Source organism: Serinus canaria, chromosome 10, assembly GCF_022539315.1.
Source record: "Serinus canaria isolate serCan28SL12 chromosome 10, serCan2020, whole genome shotgun sequence".
Taxonomy (NCBI): Eukaryota; Metazoa; Chordata; class Aves; order Passeriformes; family Fringillidae; genus Serinus; species Serinus canaria.
In genome coordinates, this window is record NC_066324.1 from 14,210,526 (window position 1) to 14,235,510 (window position 24,985).

The 24,985-nt window shown below is 40.4% G+C and overlaps 1 protein-coding gene across 7 annotated transcripts; it reads right to left on the reverse strand.

The window, feature by feature from the left end:
* Positions 1 to 43: 43 nt before the first annotated feature.
* On the reverse strand, positions 44 to 23,091 carry SLTM (SAFB like transcription modulator). Of its 7 annotated transcripts, none has more exons than XM_050978685.1 (21): positions 22,894 to 23,091; positions 22,150 to 22,237; positions 15,832 to 15,896; positions 15,346 to 15,531; positions 14,848 to 14,895; positions 13,803 to 13,830; positions 11,996 to 12,410; positions 11,386 to 11,435; positions 9,137 to 9,255; positions 7,390 to 7,539; positions 7,189 to 7,298; positions 6,941 to 7,101; positions 6,534 to 6,625; positions 6,147 to 6,310; positions 4,897 to 5,071; positions 4,183 to 4,307; positions 3,540 to 3,710; positions 2,461 to 2,775; positions 1,919 to 2,057; positions 1,043 to 1,200; positions 44 to 695 (listed from the first exon to the last, which is right to left on the reverse strand). In XM_050978685.1, exons 1-21 carry the CDS (start codon positions 23,074 to 23,076, stop codon positions 587 to 589), a joined length of 3,051 nt encoding a protein of 1,016 aa, XP_050834642.1. In that variant the 5' UTR covers positions 23,077 to 23,091; the 3' UTR covers positions 44 to 586. The 7 variants fall into 7 exon arrangements, with proteins under 7 accessions (XP_050834642.1, XP_050834641.1, XP_050834639.1 ...); XM_050978684.1 differs by having other exon boundaries at positions 11,996 to 12,464; XM_050978682.1 differs by having other exon boundaries at positions 1,919 to 2,069; positions 11,996 to 12,464.
* Positions 23,092 to 24,985: the final 1,894 nt, after the last annotated feature.

The following is a 24,985-nucleotide window of genomic DNA, read 5'->3' on the forward strand; positions in this document are numbered from 1 at the left end:
CCTGCCTTCCCCAAAGACTGCTTTAAAGACTTACTAGAAGCTATACAGAATATGAAGGTTTATTTCAAAAGAATACATTTGCAAGAATACACATAAATGCACTCAATGTAACAGTACCTTCTGCAAAAATAGGTTACATAATACCCAGTAATGAAAGAACAAATCTTATTTCTCTACAAATTAGAAAGCAGAGATAATAGTCTGGACAACCTTCAAAATGGAGGTTATTGTGGATGTTGTGAGAAGTAGCTAACCTTAAAGCATGACACCACAGAGCTAATGTTGGCAAATCAAACTACTAGCACACAGCTGCAAACTATCCTTTTGTACAGAATTAACAAATATTTTGGTTCCAATTTCTTTTTACACAGCTCTAGTGCCTCAGGGAAAATGCTTATCAAAGATACACAAAAACTATTCAAAATTACAACGTAACTATGAAAATGCCTCCAAAATTGAGAGGAAAATAATCATGTTAAATTAAAAAAATTTAACCAGGATTTCCAGACAAGATTTCCTGTTCTTAATCAGAGAAAGTTTACAAGAAATTTCAATAAGTTATCTTGAAACCAAACAGCTGTAGATCTTAGAATCTTCGTGGAGGTCCACCTTTAAATGGCTTAAATCCTGAGCCACTTCCCCTCTGCATGGAATTGCCTGTGATCTGTACAACTCTATTAATGGGTGAAGAGTTACTGGAAACAGAAGTTTTAAAAAAAGTGTTATGATACGTACCTAAACTTCTGGTGCACATTCTTACATCTCCTATCACTCAACTGCTAAACTGTAAGTCTCAAAAGAGATTTGAAAACATGCAGGAGTAGAGACTTTGCAAGAAGTCCCTCAGTGCTGTGCTGCTGGGCCCTGCTGCCAGCAGCAGCACCCCTGGGGAGCCCTGTGCTGGCCAGGCAGGTGGGGCTGGGGCTGTGCAGCAGCCACAGGGTCACCCTGCTGCTACCCCCCCCCACTGCTGCACTTCCTAAGGACACCACAGCTCGCAGGGGCTCAGTAGGGAATGGAGAGGAAGGAGTGGTTTCTGTACCTTGTATGTGGAGCCATCATGCCCCCTCCTCCACGGCCATCTCCCATTCTCCTTGTGTCATGATAGCCACTTCCTTGAGAACTAGGTCCATGCCATTCTTTCCTTGGTCCAGCTTCACGACTGTGGCGTTCCACGACGTGTCTGTCCTCATTGTAGTGCTGGGAAGAAAGTGACACAGTCAATCTCACCAAGAAGGGACTGTTCTACCTACAGGCCTGTCAAGAAATATAAGCTTACAGCTGATAGAATAAACACAAGTCTTTCAAGATTTCAGTCCACAGGCTGCTCACACATGTTTACAATATTCCTGTGAATTCTAGGTAACAAACTTAGTTGCACTGATGAGTGTGTGGGTATGCAGTGAGTGAGGTTCCACAAACTCATACTTTACTCCCAATTCTGCCCTGAACTCATTATCACAGGCATAAAACTCAGGAAGAAGAACATTAATACTTTCTAAATACTTCAGGAGTTACCACCAGGAGTGAGTTAATCTGTAGTCTTTAAAGACAAGTCTTGCAGGAGGATTTTCACTCAGTATCACATTACAAATTACAATTACAAACTGCACTGAAAATGGCAGGCAATGAGTGTATGGTTAAAACCCTGAAAAAGTGACAACAAATTCTCAAAAGCTTAATCATCTACTCTCTCAGGTATTGTTCTTATCATAATGATGCCAGACAAGAAGAATAGGGTAATTTTTCTGTAATTTTTGGGTTATTAAAAAAGAACCTTTAACATAAAGAAAACTAAGTTGAAAATAAGCCGAATGCTTGTGAATCATTTTGATGATGTTATATGGTCATTTTTCCAGCATGAGTCTGCATTTTCCAGCCTCTCCTTCACACACACAAACACAAGAAGGTGACTCACTTGTCCTCCACCTCTCTCTCCCATCACGCCCCGTTCTCCTTCCCTGCCTCCATAGCCAGAGGCGCTGCTGCGGCTCCCGGGAGGCGCTCCCCTCACGTGGCCGGACACTTCCCTTCCCGAGCGCTCCGGCCGCTCGCCTCTGTAAAAATTGCTTTCATCAAAATTTTTGGTTTCAGTATACTTGAATTGGTACCATATCACAGCACATGTAGACAGCAGAGATTCCTGTGGTTCCTAGCAACCTGCAGCGACTTCTTAGAAACATTCCTTTAGATCTGTGTGGCTTTTTAAATAATTCAAGCTCACGTGCTACTTGTTTACATCTGCATTCTACACAAAAGCCTCCTTAACTCTGTGTTGCTACTCATGATTAAGAACAGACTGCTGGGAATCAGCAACCAGTTCCTAGATGAGATTTAGCATTTCATACCCTACATATTTCGAGGGTCTATTCTCTCTTTACACACTAGTTCTTGAGCAATTGCTACTATGGATAAACTCTACAAGAATCACTACTTTCCCTGGTCAGTCAGCACATTTACCTGCCATCCCGTTTGTCTGTGCTTATGCTTCCCTCGCTCTTCCAGTTCGTTTGCCGAGGTGGGTTGGAGCCGGTTTCTCTGGGGTGTCGGCCGTGTGGGATTTCTGGTCTGTCGTGGATGATCACCGTTCTCCTCTCATCTCTGTCTCCTCGCACTTCGCGCCTGTCCGTGTCCCGCAGTTCGCTTCTTGCCTGTGGTGGTTCATTTCTTCTGGACTCACTGAAGGTCTTGGGGTACCTCTCAAAGCCTGGCTCTTCTCTTCGTGCTGTTGGGCGAGTCTTTTTTGCCTCACCTTGATTTACAAAACGATCTCGCCTAAGTTGTTAAAGTAGGAAAGAGTCATTTGCTTGTTTCCCATTTCCACCTTTCTCTGCACGTGTAAGCACATGGATGAGGATATAAAATATCACCCATCTTTGCAGTAGTTGTTTGTTACTATATATGCGGAACAGAAATCCTTCCCACCCCAAACTGCATTTATTTCTACAATTGTAATTTTGAGCTTGAGTTCTAACAGCCAGTTAAACGTTTCTTTAAGCATTTATTTGTTCCTATTTTGTTCAGTGTAATTTAAGCAACTATGGGGCCGCCTTTTTGCCCACTGGGGAATGCTCTACTTCTCAAGTCAGAATTGTATTTACAATTCTAGTTTGCTGCAATCGTAAAGCAGAATTCCAGAAGGTACAATTACATGGTCTTAGCTTTACTAGTGGTTACTGGAACCATGACATTCCATCTGGAACCAGCATTTACTGCACAGTAAATTACACAGGTAATCCACAGGAACTTGTGACTAGATGTAAAAGAGGAAGGAATAATTGCAAAAATTCTTTTGAAATGTCTCACAAAAAAGGCCACCAGGTAGCTAATTTAAAGTCCTCAGAGAAAAGCAGATTAGATTCCATGATAAAAGTGGCCAGTCCTGAAGACACAAAGAAATGTCAGGACAGTACTGCAGTTCTATTATATCAGAACTGTGTAAAGCCTTTAGCACCACGTTCAGTTTTGAACAGTCAGGAGTGAAATCCACAGAGATTTCAAGCTGGTACACAAATATCAGCTCCATTATCTAAACTTACCTATCAAAAGAAGATGATGGAACAGAAGAGCTTTCTGGATATCGGCCTCGCTCTCTGTGATCAAAGTCATTGAACCTGTTCTGCTGGCGGCTGTAGTCTGAGCCATGGCCAAAACGTGCATCTGTATCAAGAGCCATCTTCTTACTCTCATTCCAGTAAGGATCATCTCTCCTTTAGCCAAAACAAAGGAACCCTCATCAGTCACGTGTAGCCAAATCAAGGCCTAATATGCAGAAAATTGTTGAGAGTCAGTTGTCTATTTTAGGAGATGCTCATTTGACCTTTGGAAAGCCACTGACAAAGGCAGACTCTTTAAAGAGTAGTAGACAAAATCATTCAAGAAAACACCCAAAACTAACCATCCATTTAGCAGAAATATGAATTCTTAAAGTTGAAGCTTCAACCATTAAGGCAAAACATTTTTTCTCAGCAAATGCTCTAGATTGTGGCTTTTTCCCACACAATAAGAATTAATTCATGGGATGCTTCTCTAATTTCAAAGCTCCCTCATACAGATAAGGAGTGTTTCATGTCTGTCTTAAACTAATGTCAAACCAAACCAATAGCAGAAAATGCATTTTCAAATCTGATACAAGGCTTGTAGCTCTTTATTCTGCACTGCAAAGACCAGTTTGAGAATTACCTGTGATCTACATCCCGTGGCCGTTTCAAAGAATTCCTCTTCTCCTGTTCATAGCGGAGCTGCTGCTGCTGCCGCCGGAGCTCCTCCCTCTCCCGCGCGATTCGCTCCGCTTCTTTCCGACGTTCCTGCCGTGAAAGGAACAAAAACAGAGCAGGTCTTTACTAGAGATAACCCAGAGAACAGTTAGCAAGGATACAGACCTATCCCTTGTCAGTTTTCTGCTAAAGATTATCTGATAAAATTCATCCTTGGGTAGGACCTAAGATTAAAGTGCACAGGGAATATTTCTCTAAAAAAGTAGACAACGGATCTGAAGATGCTATTGGTTGTTACACAGAAATGTCTCCAGGTAATTTCTTCTATTACTACTGTATTTATTGCCCAGAAACACTTCTTGAAGTTTGCAGTGGTATTCTATAGGAAAAATCTAGTCCAATTATGGAAGAGTGGTACAGACAAGGTGATATATTGTACTTCACATTTAGAGACTGACTGGGAAAGCTGCTACAGTTGCAAGCATTTTATATCAAATTACTTCCAAGCAAACAAGATGAAGATTCCCGTTGTTGTACAATGTGAATTATGTAATGTTTGGCTGGGTTTTAGGAAAGAAAAAGGACTGGGTAGAAGAGTGAAGAGTAAAATTCCCTGCAGGGGCAAACTGGGCCATTCTCCAAACAGCTCCTGCACAGTCCAGAGCACAGCTCTGCCCACCTGTTCAATCCGAACACGCTCTCTCTCCAAACGCTCCCGTTCCATCCTCTCCCTCTCCAGCTTCTGCCTCTCAATTTCCAGTCGCTCCCTCTCCCTCTGCAGGCACTCTTCTCTCTCGTGCATTATCCGGATCCGCTCTCGCTCGCGCCGCTCTCGCTCCGCAATTTCTCTTCGCCTGAAGGAAAAAAAAGAGGTAGCAGAAATTCATCTGGAAAATTCTGTCATCCAAAACTAACTTAGGCACAGACATTCAAAAATTATTTCAGAGTAAGCTCTTCACAGAAGTCCTTGCACCACAAGTCTACTCCTTTTAGCCCCAAGTAGCCAAAGTGGTTTTAGCTTATCTACAGAACCGTTAGCAGACAGATAGGTAAAGTTATTTCAAGAATCACTTCTTGACATATTTTATTCTTAATTTGGATTTCTCATTTGTCACGTAGCACACAGCAACAACAGCATTCAGTAGCCAAGAATATGACTGGGTCTAAAACATGAGTGCTGTTTTAGCTCATCTTCTTCAAGCTAACAAAACATTTACTTAAGGTTTTCTGTCCAAAAACTAAGATAGACAGCCAATCATGACCACTCTGAGTTGCACTGGTTAGCAGACTCATGAACAGCTTCATTTTGCTTTCTTCTTTTTACCTCCCATAATACAGCCTAGAAGAAGCACAAAAGGCATTTTCTCCTTTAAGTTTTATGCTTGCTGGGAATTCCTTTGATTAGGAATTGTTTCCCTTTGTTTTGGGAAACCCAGCTAACAACACAGCTCATTTAACTGCTCTTTGCAAGCTTTTGGTCGTATGAAAACAGCAGAACAGAACAGTGTAGCCATTTGGTCTTTCTGTTTAAAGGGTCAAGATTGTGTTATGCTTGATTCGTCATTTAGAGATACAACACTCTCAGCTTAAAAACAAACAAACAAGCAAATCCCAAACACTACTTTTGGCCCTGTCTCCTAGTCTACTTCTCACCTTTCCAAAAAGAAAACTGGCATGCAGTAACACTTATGACATAGACCCCCCCCCACTGTAAGAAACTCTAAGCTGTGTGTGTACGTATATAGCTATTAAAAGATTACACAAAAATTTTGGAGTTTGTTAATTCCCATAAAGATACTGTTAGGTAGAGTCCCAGACTTTAACATCTGGTTAGAAGGCTTGACAGAATGCATTCTGATTAGATTTCTAAATATAGTATCTGATCAATTAATGTATACAATAGCCTTTAGCAAAAAGTTGAATTACTACCTTCGCAGTTCAACAGCTCGTCGTATCCTTTCCAACCGAACCATGTGTTCTCGCAATCTCTGTTCCTTCATCTTTTCAAAAGGCAAGATATCCTTTCTACCCCTGTATTCCCTGAATTTCACTTTCTCTTGAATAATACGCTCTTTGTTCCTCAATATCTGTGGCTATAGATAGAGATTACAATGGTTATTTCAGAAGTCTCATTCATTTAGGGAGATTTCTGGATGCTACGTTCAAGTATGATTAATGACTTAGCAATCCCAAAGCATACAAAGCTTCTATCTAAGCTTAACAATTAGTGATAGTTTATTGACTCTTCAGAGCAAATATCAACTGCAAGGCAGGATCAAATGAGGTATGAATTGCATCAAATCTATAGATACTTACTTTATCAAACCTTCCCCTTCTAACTGTCCTAGTGTGGCCTTGGTCTCCTTTTGTTTGGTCTAAAACTACAACTTGACCTGGGCTTTTACCACCTAGTGAAGGGGGGAAACAAAAAAAAAAAATAAAAGGTTTAAAAACACACACACAGCTATCTCTATTTGCCTATTAAAAATTCTTCTTAGTGAAATTTCTAAATCGCTGAAGTGAACAGGTACTGGTAGGAGAAGCATACCAGCACATACCTGTAATTAAATATTAGTATAAAGTATGGAAGTAATAAATATGTTACTGGAGTCTAAAGAAGAACAGTTGTTTAATTGCCTGGTTTCCAGTTAGAGCAAGAACATGCCCCCAAGACAAGTCAGACACACAGATTCAACAGGAGGAAATATGGCTATATGGCATACTTATTCTTTTCTTTTCTTCAGTTTTTTTAGTGGATTCTTGATTAGGGCCACTTGTTCCATTATCACTCTTCTCATCTTTACCTTCTGTTTTCTTGGTTTCTTTACTTTCTTTTTTTTCAGATTTCTCTGATTTCTTTTCTTCTTTTTTGGTTGACGGAGTTCTTATTAGGAAAAAGAACACAAAAATCCAGTGAGGGAAATTCAGCTAAGAGGATTTTCACAGTTTCAGAAGATGTGAAATTCCTTACTTGCTGGCTTTGTCACTTGATGCAGTCTTCTTATCTCCTATGCTCCTACCCGAACTAGATTTCTCATCACTTTCCTTCTTCAATTCTTTTTTGGAGGGATCACCTTTCACCTATTTTTTTTTTTCAAAAGCAAATAGGTTAATACAGATTCTTGTAAAAGATGGTCTATTCAGGGTAAAGTCTTCATGTAATGAAACCTACTTTCTCCACAGAGATCTGCTGTCCGTGCAGCTCTGTGCGGTGCAGGTGTGCGATGCACCTGGCCACTTCTGTACTAGAGGACATTGTTACTATGCCGTAGCATTTTGCCCCCGGGCTTCGTGCATTTGTGACCACCTTTGCACCAAGTACCTATGCAAACAGGAAGAATTCAGGTTCTGAGAGAGACATTTCTAAGGAAGGAATAGTACTCCAATAAGATTTTTACCCTAGTATATAAGAAAACAAAAATTCACCCCAACCCCCCCCAATTCACCAGCAACATAACTCCCACCCGTTAGAAAGATTGACTGAACTCCCAAATTCTCAAAAGCTTTGAGAACTTTATTCCAACATGCACATCAAGGAACATTAATGCTTGCATCCTATTTTGACCAGTCACCTCCTCATGCCCATTATCTACATGCTACTCTTCAGTTATTGGCAAAATTCATTCACAGAAACACCACTGACCTCAATTTGATGGTTCATCTCTGACAGATGAACCCCCACAAAAAAAGTCAGCAGCTGCCAGTTAATGGCAGGAAGGTATTAGCAGTATTATGTAATATATAATAAGGGAGCCAACTCTTCAAAGTCATCTAGCAAGTGTGTCAGTTAAGCCATTTTAGCAGTCAGCTCTGACATCTGCTTCTTGAGATATTAACTTTTGTGCTCTTCCTCCTCCCAAGAATTTCTATGGCCACTGGAACCAGTCTTTTTGCCATAGTCATGCTCTAAAGGGAACAATTTTATCTTTCTAGCTGTCAGCAATTTTATCTTTTTAGCTGTCTAGACTGTCATGGTAGTCATGAAATATTTCCTAATCAATTTTAAAACTGGAAAGCTATATAAATACAAGTACCAACCAGCTTTACAGTGAAAACAGCCAAGTAACTGGAAGTTTCAAAAAAATACACTCTCAGGGGTCCACAGTTGTGAATGCATTAAATAAAATCACCTACTAAATTCATTAGAAACATCAGATATGCCATAATCAATACACATATTTGCTAGTCACAGTGCTCAGGTTTTAACTAGTTCCCAAGATACAATAATGCCATACCTGCACAGGCTTACATTAACACTACAAATTCACAGAGTTATCAGCAACTCCTTTGGGAAAATGAGAACCCCGAGTTTAGAAGACTGCTTAGCTTTCAAGATTTCCACATTGTTCTGTGGAATTTGTATGTTTCAATTAACCAAAATTGGGAAAAGAGACTTAATTTAGGCAGACTGTAAAAAAAAAAAATCATCAAGTCATCAAAAGAGTCCCTAAAGCATCACACATTAAATGTGACATCTTTTTTACCAATTCTTCCCATTCATAAGCCTTCAGAACACATTTTAAAAACAATCTCCCAAAGCAGAATGTTCTAGAAACACTATTTCTGTTGCAATTTTAATCACTTAGTGCACTATCTTGCACTCATGGTTAAATAAAGTTGCTACAAAGGAACATAGCCATCATTATTTTAAAAGCCAGTTCTGACCAGAATATTCAACTATTTGTGAAACTTCTTTTGTACTTATCTTACCTCCACAGGAAGAAAAACTTCTTATAAAAAGAATAGATGGCTCTTCCTGAAAGCATACACTCATACTGCTGCAATATGGGGTTTTAGATTGCAGTGGTCAGACATTTCCACTCAAATCTTTACTTAAATCAAGTATTAATTCCTGTAACTGAATAGAAGAGGGGGACTAGACACACACCACACACATGGTATCACACCCCATAAAATACCTTTCCATATTTGCCAAAGAGATTTTTCAAGTCAGCAGCTTTTGTGTTGGAAGACAGTCCGCTAACCCAGAGGTTTCTAGTTGAGCTTCCACTGCTACCACTAACACTGCTCGCGCTTCCTGCAACAAGTTTTACAAACAGCCAAAAAATTAAGGAGACAAAGGTACATGAATATTTTACTAAAGCATTGCTGAGAAGAGAAACTTAGCCTGTTACCTCTAAGTAATTGTTTATCTGGTTACCTTTCTTGAAAAGACTTCTATAGAAAAAAAAAAAATATATGCCATAAGATTTCATTCATTTAACCAGGTATTGAGCCCAACAGCTTGGTTAGCTTGTACCCAAAGGACAGAGACAGCAAAATAATACAAATCTTTGTCAAAGGCATGCTTTACTCCTCATTTGGCTATGCACATTTAGCTTCCATATCTGGCTCTTAGCATTAGCTACCATCCATAAAAATGGGTTTTTTTGCACACAGCATTTGTTTTCCATCATGATGTCTGTACAGTGCTCAAGTTACCAGAGACAGCAGAAAGGCAAATACAAGAGACTTGGATAATTCCAACCTCCAGAAACATGTGGTCAATTTCCACAACTTCAGAGTATTGGCTTCATCCAGAGCAGTTTTTTAAAAATACTACTGGATGTAAAACGAGATACAACCCACCAAAATTATTTCCCACATACTAAAAAAAATACTCCCCTCACCCCATATATTAGGTATTTTTGCAACAACACAGGAATAAGAACTCAAGAGATTCATGTAATCTCATTTCCAGTATATCTTTCAGTCTTCTTATGTGGTTCAGCTCGTTGTTTGCTGCTAAATAAATGAACTGCTTTGGGATATGTTAAGATGTAGCCAGTCCTACAGGTAAGACCAGAACTAGTCTCCATCTTGACAGCTGGAAAATCTGGTGATATGCAGAGTTTTGAAAGGTAATTTAACCATCTTGAGTAAAAAAGGATGGTTTTGTTTCTTCAATGCCTCAAGATTAACTAAGAGCAAAAGGCAACATCCAAGTTATGGTCATACTGAGGTTATCTTGACATTAGTTATACAAGGAAGAAATTCTTCCCTGTGGGCCCTAGCATGGGCTGCCCAGAGAAGCTGTGGCTGCCCCACCCCTGGAAGTGTCCAAGGCCAGGCTGGACAAGGCTTGGAGCAACCTGGGATAGTAGAAGATATACCTGCCCACAGCAGGGCATTGGAACAAGATGATCTTTAAGGTTCCTTCCAACCCATAATACTCTATGGTTCTGTGATACACTTAGACCACCAATAAACACCAATAATCAGCCACTAGCTTGGCTTTGGCTGGGTATATTAAGAAAGCCTTACAATAGTTACTATCACAGTTATCACATATGCTACATAAATGAAGACACAGCAAATCTGCTTTCAGTTTCATTGTAAGCATGTAACTGTCATGAAAGACACATCTACAGACAACCCAATTATGTCTGCTACAAATATTTCTCTCAAATGCATTTCTCAGGTAAAGTTTCATTCATTCCTTAGTGTTATGCCAGTGATTCTGTGACAAAGGTTTTTGGCAGAAAGGAAGCAGGTAAAATAGGGAGACACATGAGCTCACACAAATGCATCTGTTCAACCATGAAGCATCAGTTTAACTGGTGACATTAATGTGCTCTTGAGCTCCACTCTTCAAATCTGTAATCTTAATACAGGGTTGCATGGAAATAGGTGGAAACTCCAAGGCAAAAAGATAGGTTCAAATTTAATACATTAAACAGCCACAAGTGCAATTTTGCAAGTTGGCATCTCAGCTATGGTACTTGTTTGAGAGTTCACTTTATTTAAGAATGAGCTAGAATTACAAACAAGACAAAAAATTTTAATTGGCATTACATCTAAGTACTTGCTATTATTTTTTGCTTGTTTTGCTGTAAGTTACCACAGGCTTTTCTGAAAATTATAACTTCTCATCAAACAAAGACGTGGGAAATGTTAAATGAATTTGCTCCCGAAAGTATTTTGCAATAGAAGAATATATTTTCATCAAGTCTTTAGAATAAGCATTTTTGATCTTATGACAAATCTAGAGCAAGGAGAAACAAAATATATGGACACATACATATAGCAAATGACTACTGTACCTCTAGCACAATTTACTAGAGATGGCTGAGTTCAATCATATAAGCCATTTTATTACGTGGCAAGCAATTTCTCAATCAGGAGAACATTTAGTTCAAGAAATACTACTCTAATTCAGAATAGTTACCTTTATCATCCTTTGATGTTGTCTTGCTTTCTTTAGATTCCTTAGTAGAGCTAGAGAAGCAAATTAAAAAAATCAGAAGAAAGTTGAAACTACAGAATTTGGTGTTGCATTTTATACTACTAACACTAACAGACAAGTTAACATTTCAAAAAATAAAAATGAAAAAGGGCCAGACTGTATATTTGAACAAATGATTCCCTTATGGATTCTTGCACTGATTTTCCCCAAGATGCCTGAAGATCTAGATTTTCTGACAACTCTATTCAGTGGATATATGGCAATCTTCTCCAGATTTCAGGACGGGGACTTGACTTCATTTTGTGTTCTTAGAACTGATAGCTGTTCATTACCATCATCACAAGGACATTTAAAAAAATCGTCAATTTGAAAAAAATAAATAAATGCTGACAATTCGACAATGCAATCAGTAGGACATAGTGTCTATACGAAGATCTTGAATTTTAAAAAGTAACTTATGGCGGTCAAAAAACCTACAGGCAGGAGCATAGGATACTAATTATAGGATTCTTGCTGCTACCCCCTTAATGTAGAGTGATCTTATTGAATGCTGGTACTCAGTATCGTAAAGAACTGACATAGAAAAACAAACCTCTTTGCTTGACCAGAGGCCCCAGTAGACGAGGGACCTTTCTTCAAAGTATCCTTTTCTTTGTCTCCAGATTCTGCTTTCTTTGAACTTTCTCTGGCTTCCTTCTTGACGGGATCACCCTTCACGCAGTCTTCCTTCTTACCATCTTTATGGTTCTCAGTCACCTCATAGTCCTTGCTTTCCTTCTCCAGGCTCTGTGAAATGGTATCCTGCACATCCTTTGGCTTACTTGCTTCAGAATCTGTAATTTTCACATTTTTACCTGTTTCTAGGAGGTCATCACCATCAAAATCCAGAGTGATGGCATCTTCGGCCTGGATTGTAACCGATATGTTATCATCCTCAGCTTCTTTCACAGAGGTGTTAGCTTCCATCTCTTCATGAGCCGTGTGATCAGCCTCAGCAAGGCTTTCTTCTGAAGGAAGAGGTTTAGATACTTCTTGTGTACCATCACCAGAACCTGCTTTATCTAAGAGGATTTAACAGGAATAAATATGGCAAAACAAGAAGTTTAAACAATTTCATATGCATAAGCTAGAATAGGACCTAGAAAATACAAAGCCAGTTATTAGCACTGATGGAAGGTTAGAAAAAAACACAAGGTGTATTAACACAAATATAAATCCTTTACCCAGGATCACTTATTCTTCATGGCAAAACACATTTTCTAGAGACAAATACCAAAACATTAGGAAGGAGAATATGGTTCCATCCTGGAGATACCCGTTCTTCACAAGAAGTATCCATTTTCCAGTTTTGGATTTAGCATTCCAGAAGAACATAGTTGCTTTGGATGTTCACAGTTTGATTTAATCTGTCTTTGAATCTTCCTGGTTCCAGAACTTCTAAGCTTCCCAAATCCGAAAGAATCACAGTCTTGGAGAATTCCAGCCAGTCTTCCACGTCGGTGCTCGCTGTTCTTTTCCTTTCCAATCAGTTGCTTGGCAGTCAAGTGAGTTGTACAAGGCTGCTGCAGAACATGGATGGGTGAGCCTTAATCCAGAGTTCGTAGACAAATGGTCTCAATCTTCATCCACTGGAAAGATTTTCCATCTCAGTCCCACAGAGACATCTCCATCTTCTTGGATTTGCACAGATGAGACACTTCGGCCATGGGGTCCCTCGTACACAAGGAGTCTGTAGTTTTATCCTGTAGCTTCAGTAATGTGTTCATTCCATCTTGTGGAAAGTGACGTGTCCCATGTCCTTTTGAGTCCACAAAATGTAGAATCCTTATGACTTCTGTCCAGGAAGTCTGTTTGCCCAAATGCATGACATTCCTTCTATAGTTTCACTAATGAGCACAGCATAAAAAATGGTAGCCACTCCACAGGTTTTCAAACACTTGTTTTACCATCCTATGTACAACTGGTATTTCTAAGTGACAGTAAGCCAAGCATATGATGGTCCATACATTTGTGGGGTGCTCAACTTCAGTGTGAGAGTGCAGCATTTCACTCAACATCAGTTACTGCAGTGCAAGTTGGAGGCTTTGGCATCAACACTTACCGTGTATTAAAATCAGTCCTTGAATACAATGGGTTTTATTAAGAATCATAGTATTGCAACTAGGTTATACATCCACCACAGTAACTGATAAGTACTGTAAGCAACTCTTAAGAGTAAATTAACTCTTAGGAGTGAAATAAACTGACTGCAGTGATTCCAGGTGCTGAGCTCAATGAGGAGACAACTGATACTTAGTGCTGAAGATAAGCCTAGTATTAGTAGAGATCGAATGTTACAAGAGAAAGTTGCCTGCTCTACCAGAGTAAGACCTCTGAACTCTATTAAACTTTAGACATACCTTTCTCATTTTCTTCATCTTCCCCATCCTGCAAGAAAAGGAAGTCAACACTAAATGTCTCCTATTTTGAAACTTTAAGCAGAACAGTTTGTATTTTTCATAAAATTTCTATTGTATGAAGGCAAATACTGACATGAAAACTGTTTCCAAAAATTATCCAGGAACCAAACTTGTGTACCTCCCTTGTCAAATCACTAAAAAATGTTATGAAACTTCTTTATGAAACAACTTGGCATTTATCTGCAATGCTTGCAGTTTGTTGCAGTTTGCAGTTGATTGGGACATGCAGATATTGTCTTACCCCCTCAACTCAATGGGACATTTTTAAACTAGTCCATGTCTTACCAAAGCCTTCAGAATAGATGCCAAGCTGCTGATTACTGCTTTCAGAGAAATGCAAGCAGTCCATCATTAGCTTTAAGAGTTCAAGAGAGAAGTCAGAAACTCGGGAGACTCCCTCCAGTAACTATTTAAAAATGAGACTCTGATTTTGATGGGTATTTACTTATTTCTCATCAGCTTTACAGAGCAAGTGATGCCGTATGAGATGTCACTTTCCAGACATCAGTTCCATGGAACTCAGAATGAATTTCTGAACTTAGATATCATATATTGGTATTAACACCAAAAAGCATCCCAAAACAACCGTGCCCCATTCCACACTCCCCACATTCTCCAAGGGCAAACTTCTACATTAAGCAGAAGTTCTAAACTCCTGTACAGGCTGTATATATTACAACAGCATCTGGCATTGCCCTCTGATATGTTTTTAAGGGAGTATGAAACATACTCTTTGGGAAGTCTATGCACTGAATACTGCTAAATTGTAGACAAGAATTAGATCTTTAAATAGGTCAACTTACTTGGTATCACAATTATCTGCATTACTAAATATTTGAATGAAAGCTTCCCATACAGTTTACCTTTATAGTCTTACATCATCTGACTCTAACATGCACGCTGGAACAGAAAAACCAGTCTAAAGTGATCTTTTCCAACTAAACAGACATGAAAATCAGCTTAAGAGAAGGGATTTAGAACTCACATGGACAGCTGGAAAAGTATAATCTTCTATGTCTGGACCTTCATTTTCCTATAGGAATAGAAAAGGGACAAGATAAGCAAGCTATTTACGAGACACTCAAACATTCAGGGGGTCAGGAGAGTCCATTAGATCAGTAAATATTTAAGTGGATGCACACTCAATGTGAACATCCATGACCAGTTCTGATGTAAAGAATCTGAACACTGAACTGAAAGGCACAAGTCACTGCTAGTACAAGGGAAAAGGATCACTTAGGAACTAACTCTGGATGGACTCTGGTAGAATTTTATCAATCAGTGCCATATTTGTTTCAGGACTATTCAAATACAAAGCAAGGCAAACAGAAAGAAAAGAGTCAAGTACAGTAAAAAGAAAAACTCTATATTTTAGAGTTAAGCAAGACAAACTGAAAAACTAGTTCTCACTTCCTAGTAACAAACACTAAGAAAAAAATCTACATTTTGCTGATAAAAATTCCTGTAAAATATAGCCAAGTACCTGACTTTCAGAATCCTTCTCCACATCTTCTGTTGTCTCCACTGGCTCCAGGTCATGGTATCTTTTCTTTTCTGCAGATGGTAGTTCTTTAGAATTCAAGTTCTCATCTTCAACAGATTCTTTAAAGTCTTTCAATTCATCATTTCCATCTTGATCACTTGCATCTTGAGTCTCCAATTCACTTTCCTTTTGGTGTGAACACAAATACTTAATATAACTAAAAGTACTAGCTTTATTCTAAAAAAAATCACGGCTAGAATCAGTGTTTCACTGCTGGATCCGTGTCTCACATGCACAATAAAATTTATATCATGTTTTAAAAACTCCCAGCTTCATACCCTTAGGCATCACACTATGAATACAGTAAAAAAGAAATGCTCCAAATTTCCACATAAATTACCACAAAGAAAATGGAAGCTTTTTCATTAACTGAAGTCAAACTGACCTTAAATACAAAATGGAAAAGTTTTTACATACTTTTATTACCTTGACAAAGGAGTCCTCTTCCACTGAAGCATCACCAGTCAATTCATCAGCTTCCTGCTTTTTACCTGAAATGATGGGACATGCTGTGGCTAGACCTGCTATGTAGAGCACACTTCTAATATTGATTATGTGTTTGGCCTCACTTTATTATTCTCTACTTGTTCCAGTTTAGCTGGATTGTTCACTGTAATATAGCTCTCCAAAAACTGAGTAATTTTTAAGATAAGGAGATAAAATGTCAGCTGAGTGAGAATGAACAATCAATGCTGTTCAATAAACAAGTGGTTCCATCCAAATTAGTGATCTTAATATATATCCTTCTACTTTGAGTGATAATGGAATTCAGAACATTGAACTAGAAACTAAACATTTCCAGAATTACTGAGGTTAACAAGACATGATGACTTCGGAAAGGTCTTGCTTTAGAGGGTAACTAACATCACTGAGAAATTAGGTTAGAACAAACCTCTACAGGTCATCCAGTCCACCCAACTGCCTGCTGAAAATTACAGTGAAGTTCCAAGGACAATAGAATGTCTCAGGATTTTATTTAGCTGCATCTTTGAATATCCACAAGCATGGCAATTACAAGCCTGTCCAAGCCACCTTTTTCAGCAGAGGATGAAGTGAGGCAGAAGAATTGAGTAGGTGAAGCACTTCTGCTTTCTACATATGCTTTACTGTATTAAGGGCCTGTTCCATTGAGGAATTCTGCTCTTCCAGCACAGGCACACTTTATAAGAGATGCCTCTGTGGGGATGATGACTAGACACAGCTCCCTTTGGAACCCACTGTATTTCCTTACTCTTCTGAAAAACAAGACCTAAGAACACTAAACAGAAACATCACACAAACACACCCTTTGAAGAACGTTCTGTCTCTAAATTGATTCAGTCTATCAAAGATTAGCCTATGCAACAGTTTTCAGTAGCACAAGGTACAAAAGCAGCTCTGTTAGGAAGTGTCTTTAGTGTATCTTCTACTGAAACTCAGTGTCAATTCAAATGCAAATGAGATGGCAGTCATAATTAGCACTTAATGCTTCATTTTTTGGCATAGAATCTTCCCTCCTCCCTTCAACCTCTAATGAATGGCTAAACCAACTTTATAGTTATTTCAAAGGAATATTAAAGAAAACCATAAGCCAAAGTTCAACATAGTATGGACATATCTGCTAGCTAAAATACTCAATTTTTACAGCCATTAATTTCTGTGGTCATTCATATGCAGTTCTTAAATGCACTTTAAAGCTGGAAAGTACAGAACTACAGGGCAAGAAGCAACACTATTGTTTTGGGTTTGTTTGGATTCCAGTTGCTTTTACTCGTTTCCCTGAAAGGCAGCACTCTGACCATACTCCTAGAAAAAGCACATTGCTGTTTTCAGTACAGGCACACACTGATCTCCAGGAAAAGGAACATGGCAGAAGCTATTTTTGTGACTGCAAAACATGAGATTTACACTTTCAAATCTAAAGTCAGTGTCACTGATTTTACTTCACTTAAAACAAATCAATGGCAAAGCTACCTCAAGTTAGCCCCACCATTAAACCAATGGCAAAGCTACCTCAAGTTAGCCCCACCATTATGCAATAGCAGCTAGAGAACTGTTTTATTGACTGGTCCTCATCAAGAGCAGGTTACAGCATTCAGTAATGAAGCTGTTTTATCTTTTATTTGCTACTAGATGAAGTAATGATTTCATTAGCCCTTCTATACTATGTCTGTTGTCTTTGTAGCAAGTCCCTTTTACTCTGAGTACCAGAGGTATTCCAAGGCATAATGAGACCTTCACTTTTCAGCTTCAAGCCAGAAAGTGGTCTAAGTTTGCTCTCCCTCTCAAGTTCTGTGCTTCAGGTTACTTTGCTTCAGTTAGAGTTACACTATGCCACTCAAAAAGGGCATTTCAAGGTTCTGATGCAGACTGTTTTCAGATGTTGGTACAGTAACTTGCCAAAAAGCCAACATCCACAAAAAATTCAACAGATGTCTGACTGACACTCACTGACAGTGGGCTGCTTAAAGGCACACTTGGCTCTTAAATTCACGTAACTAAAATCAGATTGCAACACACACCTTGCAGAAAACAACTGTTGCTCTGAATTTATTGGAGACCAGCATTGACCTGATTGAAGGGTAAGTTAATAAACAGAGCCAGAGCAGCTGAGCCTTCTGCAGACAAGATGCACAGCTGATCTCCAGTCACACAAGTTGTCAACACCCAAGTTTCTGTACAGATTTATCCAAGCAGTGGCTGTTGAAAATGTCAGTGTGTATGCAGCATTCACCACAGATCTGGGTGCTTAACAACACAAACACTCATTTACCTTGGAGTGATGGCACTCCTTTACAAGCCATGCTCAATCCCTTTTCTGGCAACAGCAATTGCTACACACCATAAAATTGCAACAGACTCTTACACAGAGAACAAATATTCTCCTTATAAGTAAGTAGAAGAATTAGAACATCTTTGCTGGTTTTACATTATGCAGGTGTAGCTTTCATTTCATTTACAACCCTTATAGTACCACAAGATTATTCTGCCTATTCATGGTCCTCCATGTGAGAAATTCAGGGTACCTGAGTGTTTACAGAACTATAGAAGAGTGTATATATATTCTGGACAACTCTTGAACCAGGTATTTGCATCTCAGGCAGAAGCAGAGTGACATATACTTATCAGAAAATTTTGGAAGAATTAGTGTTTGTATTTCTTCTGGTATTCTTGGTGAAACTCCCAACAGGGTTCTGTCACACTAATGCTAAAGATTTATCAAAAACATGGGATAAGAGGGAAAGAGGAGATAAACCCTCTATAGCTTTAAGAGGTCTAGTGCAACTTGAAAAGTATCATTTGCCAAAATATTAACAAAAGTAAACAATCCTTTTCTAATTGTGAAATGGTACCATGAGGTACAGGAATATTTAAGTCTTCTGCTGTGTCTAAAAAATACAGTTCTTAGTCATTCATTGTTTTAGAAAGAAAGGTCTGTGAAAACCAAGTATAAGCTTAGTTTATTTTGTTCTTATATTTAAGTAACTAAACAGTTTTAATAAAGAAGTCGAAGTTATTTGTGCAATAGTACAAGCCAGCCACGGTCAGCTGTCAGCTTTTGATCCAAGAAACAGTATTGTCAAACTAGAAATTCAGTTGCAAACTAGAGTGGTACTTGAGACACAAACTAACAGGTATATAACTGGCCTCAGAAACTTGTAGAGCAGCAAATAAACATCTTTGCTCACATTAATTCTCCAAAGTTAAAAATTATCAGCCTAAAATCTGTTCTTCACCCACACTTATTCCAGAACTCATCAGGAAAGTAACTTTCAATTACCAACTGTAATATTTCAATATCCAACAGCATTTTTGACTGCAGACCCTTCAAAGGAGCATTCATATCAGAAACATTTGAAAAATATTTCATACTAGCAGTAAGGTAACTTCCTCTAGATACCAGACTAGGTAGCAGAATGGTCAGAATTGAAAAGATAAGCTTTTTCCAAAAACTGCCATCTTTTTATAAAAAGAGAAATTCCACCATAGCTAATAAATTCTAGGGTGGACAGGCACAGCTGAGGCACTTAAAAAAGGAGCACTTGGCATTTGTTCCTTTCAAACTTTAATTGGCAAAACCAACTGATCTTACCTATATACCTGTACAATCTTCTGATTAGCTGCTCTGCAGTTCTTTACCTAATTATTTAATTAAAGTAGCATCTGGAGAAAGTGTTAGCTTTCTACTAACTACACATGAGGACTGATCAAGGATTCTTGCTGGATTACAGAATCCTTCTGCAAGCATTTTTTAGGTTGGATGAAATAAAGTCCTACTCCTAATCTATCTTTTGAGTACTGTCCTCCCTTTTAGTAAACATGCACACACACACAAAAAAAAAAAAAAAAAAAAAAAAAAAAAAAAAAAAAAGGCAAGGAAAGACAAATGTATCATTCCCTCCCCCCACCCACTCCTTTTCTACTCTAATTCGGCCTGTATCAATATTCCACACCAGGTTGCTGTAACAGTGCTAGGGAATCAGAATCACACTTTTTCCACAGACCTTAAGAGCTCCAGTAAAACTGGTTAGAGAACACTTTCACATCTAAATCCTACAGGCACCAGACACACTTTGTGACTTTTTGGAAGGACAACCTCCTTCCTTCCCTCCCACTGGCCTCCCCTTCTGGCTGCTATGAGGAGGTTTAATCATCACTTCCACTCCCTGGCCCTTCCTAAAGATGTATTTTCCTTGCAAATGAGTACCTAATACTCCTACTCTCCTTTGTACAGCAATAATACCACAAGGAAAAATACTACAGAGCTAGCAATGTCATTAATTTTACTGCTGTCCACCAGTAAAATAATTAAAGACCCATCAGTATTAGTCTGAAGCTGTAGAGTGAGGGGAAAACAAGCACTAGCAAACAGGCCTGAACCAATCTGTCAGCAAAATCAGTAAGGAGGAAAAACACCTCACAGTGAGTAGTCAAAAATCAAACAATGTATAATTTCACACAGTTAGAAATAAACCAATACCATAACAAAATACTTCCCCTAGACTAAACAGTGAAATTTTTCATGTTCCATCAAGAACTTCCCATACTTCTGGCACAAAATTTGTTCATAAGACTTTTGTAATCTAAAAAGTAATGAGGAGAAACTCCTGAGCTTGCAAAGTGAACTGATAAGAACTTCACAAACTGTGTTTTCCTTTGAGGTTTCCCAAGAACACGCATGTCCTATGCATGCATTAGGATCTGGAGCACAGGAGAGGTGGCAGGAAGAGCTCCTGAAGCCCTGCCTCAGGCAGCAGCAGCACTGGTTGGCAAAGTACCTCTGCAGAAGCCAAACAGTCTAACTGCCCAAGAAGCCAGCTCAAGAACATTATGCATATCATGATATTAGTTTGGAGACTAGGAGGATGAAAAGCAGCAGATAAGAGAAGTGTTTGTCACAGCAGAACATGGAGCCATTGAGATCTCTGTATGAAAAACTGTGGAAGAGCTTCCTTATTTAGCTTCCATGCAGTTATCTTAATCAGCAGCTACCTCTCTAAAGCAGGGAATAAAGTAGTGTCAAAGAAAAAAAAATGAAACCACATTTGAAAGTTTATTTCCTTTCACTTCTCTAATGGGTGAAAAGTGAAAAGTTATTCAAACTTTCTAAGCAGACAGATTTTCTTACTAATTTCACCATTCACAGCACCAGACTGACTGAATAATCACTTTCACCACAAAACTCAGCCCATGACAAGAGACAGTGGTATAAGACTGTTCAGGTCCAAAACAGGCCCCTGTAGCACATGTGTGAACATTCTTAGTGTTCAATGAAAAATGCTGTGCATAAAACACACAGGTCCTTTCCCAGTACTCATAGATCACAGATGCTCCCAGAACAACTGAAAACACAAACCCAAACTAAAATCCCCCAGACTCCAAACTCACAAAGCAGCATTTAAATTCTCAGGCAAAAGAAAACAGAGCAGAAAAATCTGAAAAAAAAAAAACCACTGCCAAACAGATCAGCACAAAATCTAAATATTAATTTCTCATAAGAGAAACACTAAAATCTCTTAATTAGACATTCCACTGTGAGGCTTCAACACCTATTCAGAAAATTCATGTTTATAAATCCTGTATCTTCAACAGAGAACATGCTAACACACCCACACTACACAGTCCTCTCAGGGAGTGACCCCCTACCACATACTGCTGTGCCCTCATCCCCAGCCAAGTCCAGCACCTGCTCATGGCTGAAGATCCTCTGCTGTCACACAGATTCTCGTGGCCAGGACACCACAGAGCCCCCAGGAGCTCCTGCTCCACCCTGCACCTGGAACACCCCACGTTCAGGATCTCTGAGCACAGCACATGCCAAACCCCTCACAGCTCATCTACAGCACCCAGCACACACAGCTTAGCTCTGCAGGTGCTGTGGGCACTACAGTCACTACCTGCCTCAGAACACACATCTCTTATCCCAAGCATTTTCACTACCGTCACCACCTGCCTCAGAACACACATCTCTTATCCCAGGCATTTTCACTACAGTCACTACCTACCCCAGAACACACATCTCTCATCCCAGGCATTTTCCATCTATCTATCTTTCTCTCAATATATATTTCTCCAGCACCCCCATGCATCGACTACACAGAGTGACGGACAACAGACATGCAAGGCAAAGGACTTCTTATATGACAGAAGCTATAAATAGTAAAGTCAAAACTGTACCCAAAATATAGACCACAGTCCTTCTTGCAAAAACGTGCAAAAAAAAAAATCTATGTAAGAATACTAAGTATATCAACAGATCCTAACCTTTGCCTTTAGTTGGCTTCTTGGTGGGTGTGTCAGCTGAAACACTTATTTCAATATTATCTGGATCACCTCCTTCCTCTTCAATAGCCTAAATGAGAAAAAAAATTACAATTTTTAATGGCTTTCCGTGGAAAGCTGGACAGTTTAACTTCAGCAGAAGTCTGTAAGCCAAACAGTTCTTTCGGCATCTAAAAAATATTTAGCAAAACACTCTGGATGAAAGCTGCAGAAGAGCAAGGGAACAGTAAGCATTAAGGCTGAGAGTTTCAGCGGTTAAAATGACACTTTGGAAGTACAGCTTGTAAGGATCCACACGCTTCTCTTAGGAAACGTAACACTAGAAGGCCACACCGACATCCATAATGGCACTAAGGGCAACTCAAAAACAGGGCAGCGGGAAGCACAGACACCCTTCAGCAACACCCTGCCCCGGGGCTCGCCCGACGAGCTCCGGCGCCCGCGGCGGTGGGCGGGCCGCAAGGCCGCGGGGCGAGCTCCAACAGCCGGGGCGGGGAGCTCCGCCAGCCGGGACACCGCGCCCAACCCGGCCCGGAGGGGCCACACAGCGCCGGGGGCGCGCTGGGGCGGACCCCGGCCCGGGCTTCGGCGGCGCGGCGGGGACAGGGGACAGGTCCCGCCCCCCACACCGGTCCGGCAGCAGGGCCGCCAGCGCCCCGCCCCCGGAGCCGGGCGGCAGCAGCGGCCGCCGGGGCGGGCCGGGCCGGGCCTGCGCCCGCCGCTCACCTGCTTGAGCCGGGCGATGAGCACCGTCTTCACGCCGGTGATGTCCAGGTTGCGCCGCTTCAGCTCTGACTTGAGGTCGATGACGCGCAGGTCGCTGATCCTCTTGCTCTCGGTGGGCGGCGCCGCAGGAGCCGCGGGAGCCCCCGCAGCGGCGGCGGCGGGAGCGGAGGCGGCGGCGGCCATTTTAGAGCGGGCGGGCGAGCGCGGCGGCCGCGCGCACAATGAGCGCGGTGCCCGGATGGAGCGCGGCCGGCGCGCGGCTCTGCGCAGGCGCGGAGCGGCGCACCTGGCCCGGAGTGCCCGCCCCGCCCGGGGCCCGCCCTGGCCGTGAGGGGAGCGGGCTCTGCCGCGTCCCGGCCCCGCCGTGTGCGGGAACAGCCGCGGTGCTGAGCAGGGTCTGGAGCGCCTGTCCTGTGAGGAGCGGCTGAGGGGGCTGGGGGCATCAGCCTGGAGCAGAGAAGGCTCAGGGGTGACCTTATTACTCTACAACTCGCTGCCAGGAGGGTGCAGCCGTGTGGGGGTCGGTCCCTTCTCCCAGGGAAGAGCGACAGGACGGGAGGACGTGGCCTCAAGCTGCGGCAGGGAAGGTTTAGGTTTGCCTTTAGAAAGAATTTTTTTCGCAGTAAAGGTGGTTGGACCCTGGAACGGGCTGCCCGGGGGGTTGGTGGAGTCACTGTCCTTGAAGGTGTTTAAGGAAGGACTGGACGTGGCGCTTGGTGCCTTGGTCCTGCTGACATTATTTTCGGCCGCAGGCTATACTCGATGATCTCAGAGGTCTTTTCCAGCCTAACTACAAATGTGATTCCTCCGTGTTCTGGCCACTGATTTGTCGCAGTTTAGGAAATTAACAATTGATCTGTTTGTGTAACAGTTTGTTATTGGGAGTATTCCAGAAGTACAATACTAATGTTTTAAATTTTTACCAAAGTATCTCTTCTTATTAGGCTGTACTTGTACCAAGTAATGGAGATGTTTCCTCTTAATTCCCTTTCATTCATTTTCTGTAAGAAACGCTTGAAGTTATTTTGTCAACAACAAATATTAAACTCCTACTAAATCTTCAAATGAGGCAGAATTTAAGTACCTATAAATTGAAGTCACAACAGTCCTCTTATCCTGTCTCTTCATTCAGAAATTACATATAGATAAAAATGAAAAAACGAATGCTTGTTTTATTTAACAAATTTTTGTTGAACAGCCTTTTGTGCAAATGAAATTCTGAGTCCTAAAAGATTTGTTACACCATTCTCTTTTTTTTTTTCAAAGTGCACTTGGAAGTGCATTTCAAAATTACCTGAAGTAATACTTTAATTAAGTGGTTATCAGTTGACAAAGGGTAAAATGTATGTATTTAAAAGTAGACATGCACAGAAGTCTTAAAGCATACTTTGGACTGGTAATTGCATGCATGTCTTAGTTATGTTATGCTGCTGTTGCAGTTGATACCAAGATTTTTATTAAAAGAACAATTTTAAATAAGACTATATATTTTTGATTATGGTGTCTTTTGTGACAACATTTTTATTAGCATCAAATATAATAGGATTGACTCTGAGGTTCATAGATGAATGCTAGCTTAACTTTAGACTACAGAAATATTTTTGTGGATGTATGGAAAAAGACCTATTTTATTTTCACCTAACCTTGAATTCGGCACTGCAGCAAAATTTTGATCAGGGCTGTCAGGTTTGCTGTGGTAAACTGTTGTGCAAATACACCCAAAACCCACTGTGGGTTCCAGTATTAGTGAAGGCAAGTTTAGTGTGTCTCATTTCTGGAAGGAAGATGAGAGGAATAACAAATACAGCACCTGCACTGGATTTAGGGATTTCTTGACATACCTAAACCTCAGTGCTTGTTGGTTGAGGTCATAGAGATGTTAAAGCTTTACACTTAACATGTCCCCTCCCCAAATAAAAAGCAACCAAGAGAGCCAAAGACCTTACCTGGATTCTCAGTCATCCTCCCGCTTCAAGGCACAATAAACTATTATGAAAACAACCTCAAAGGATGTTTGCATAACCTGTTCTTAAAGCCCTAAACACAGATTCCACTCATTCCTCAGGCAGTCTAGTCTAGTCCTTAACTACTC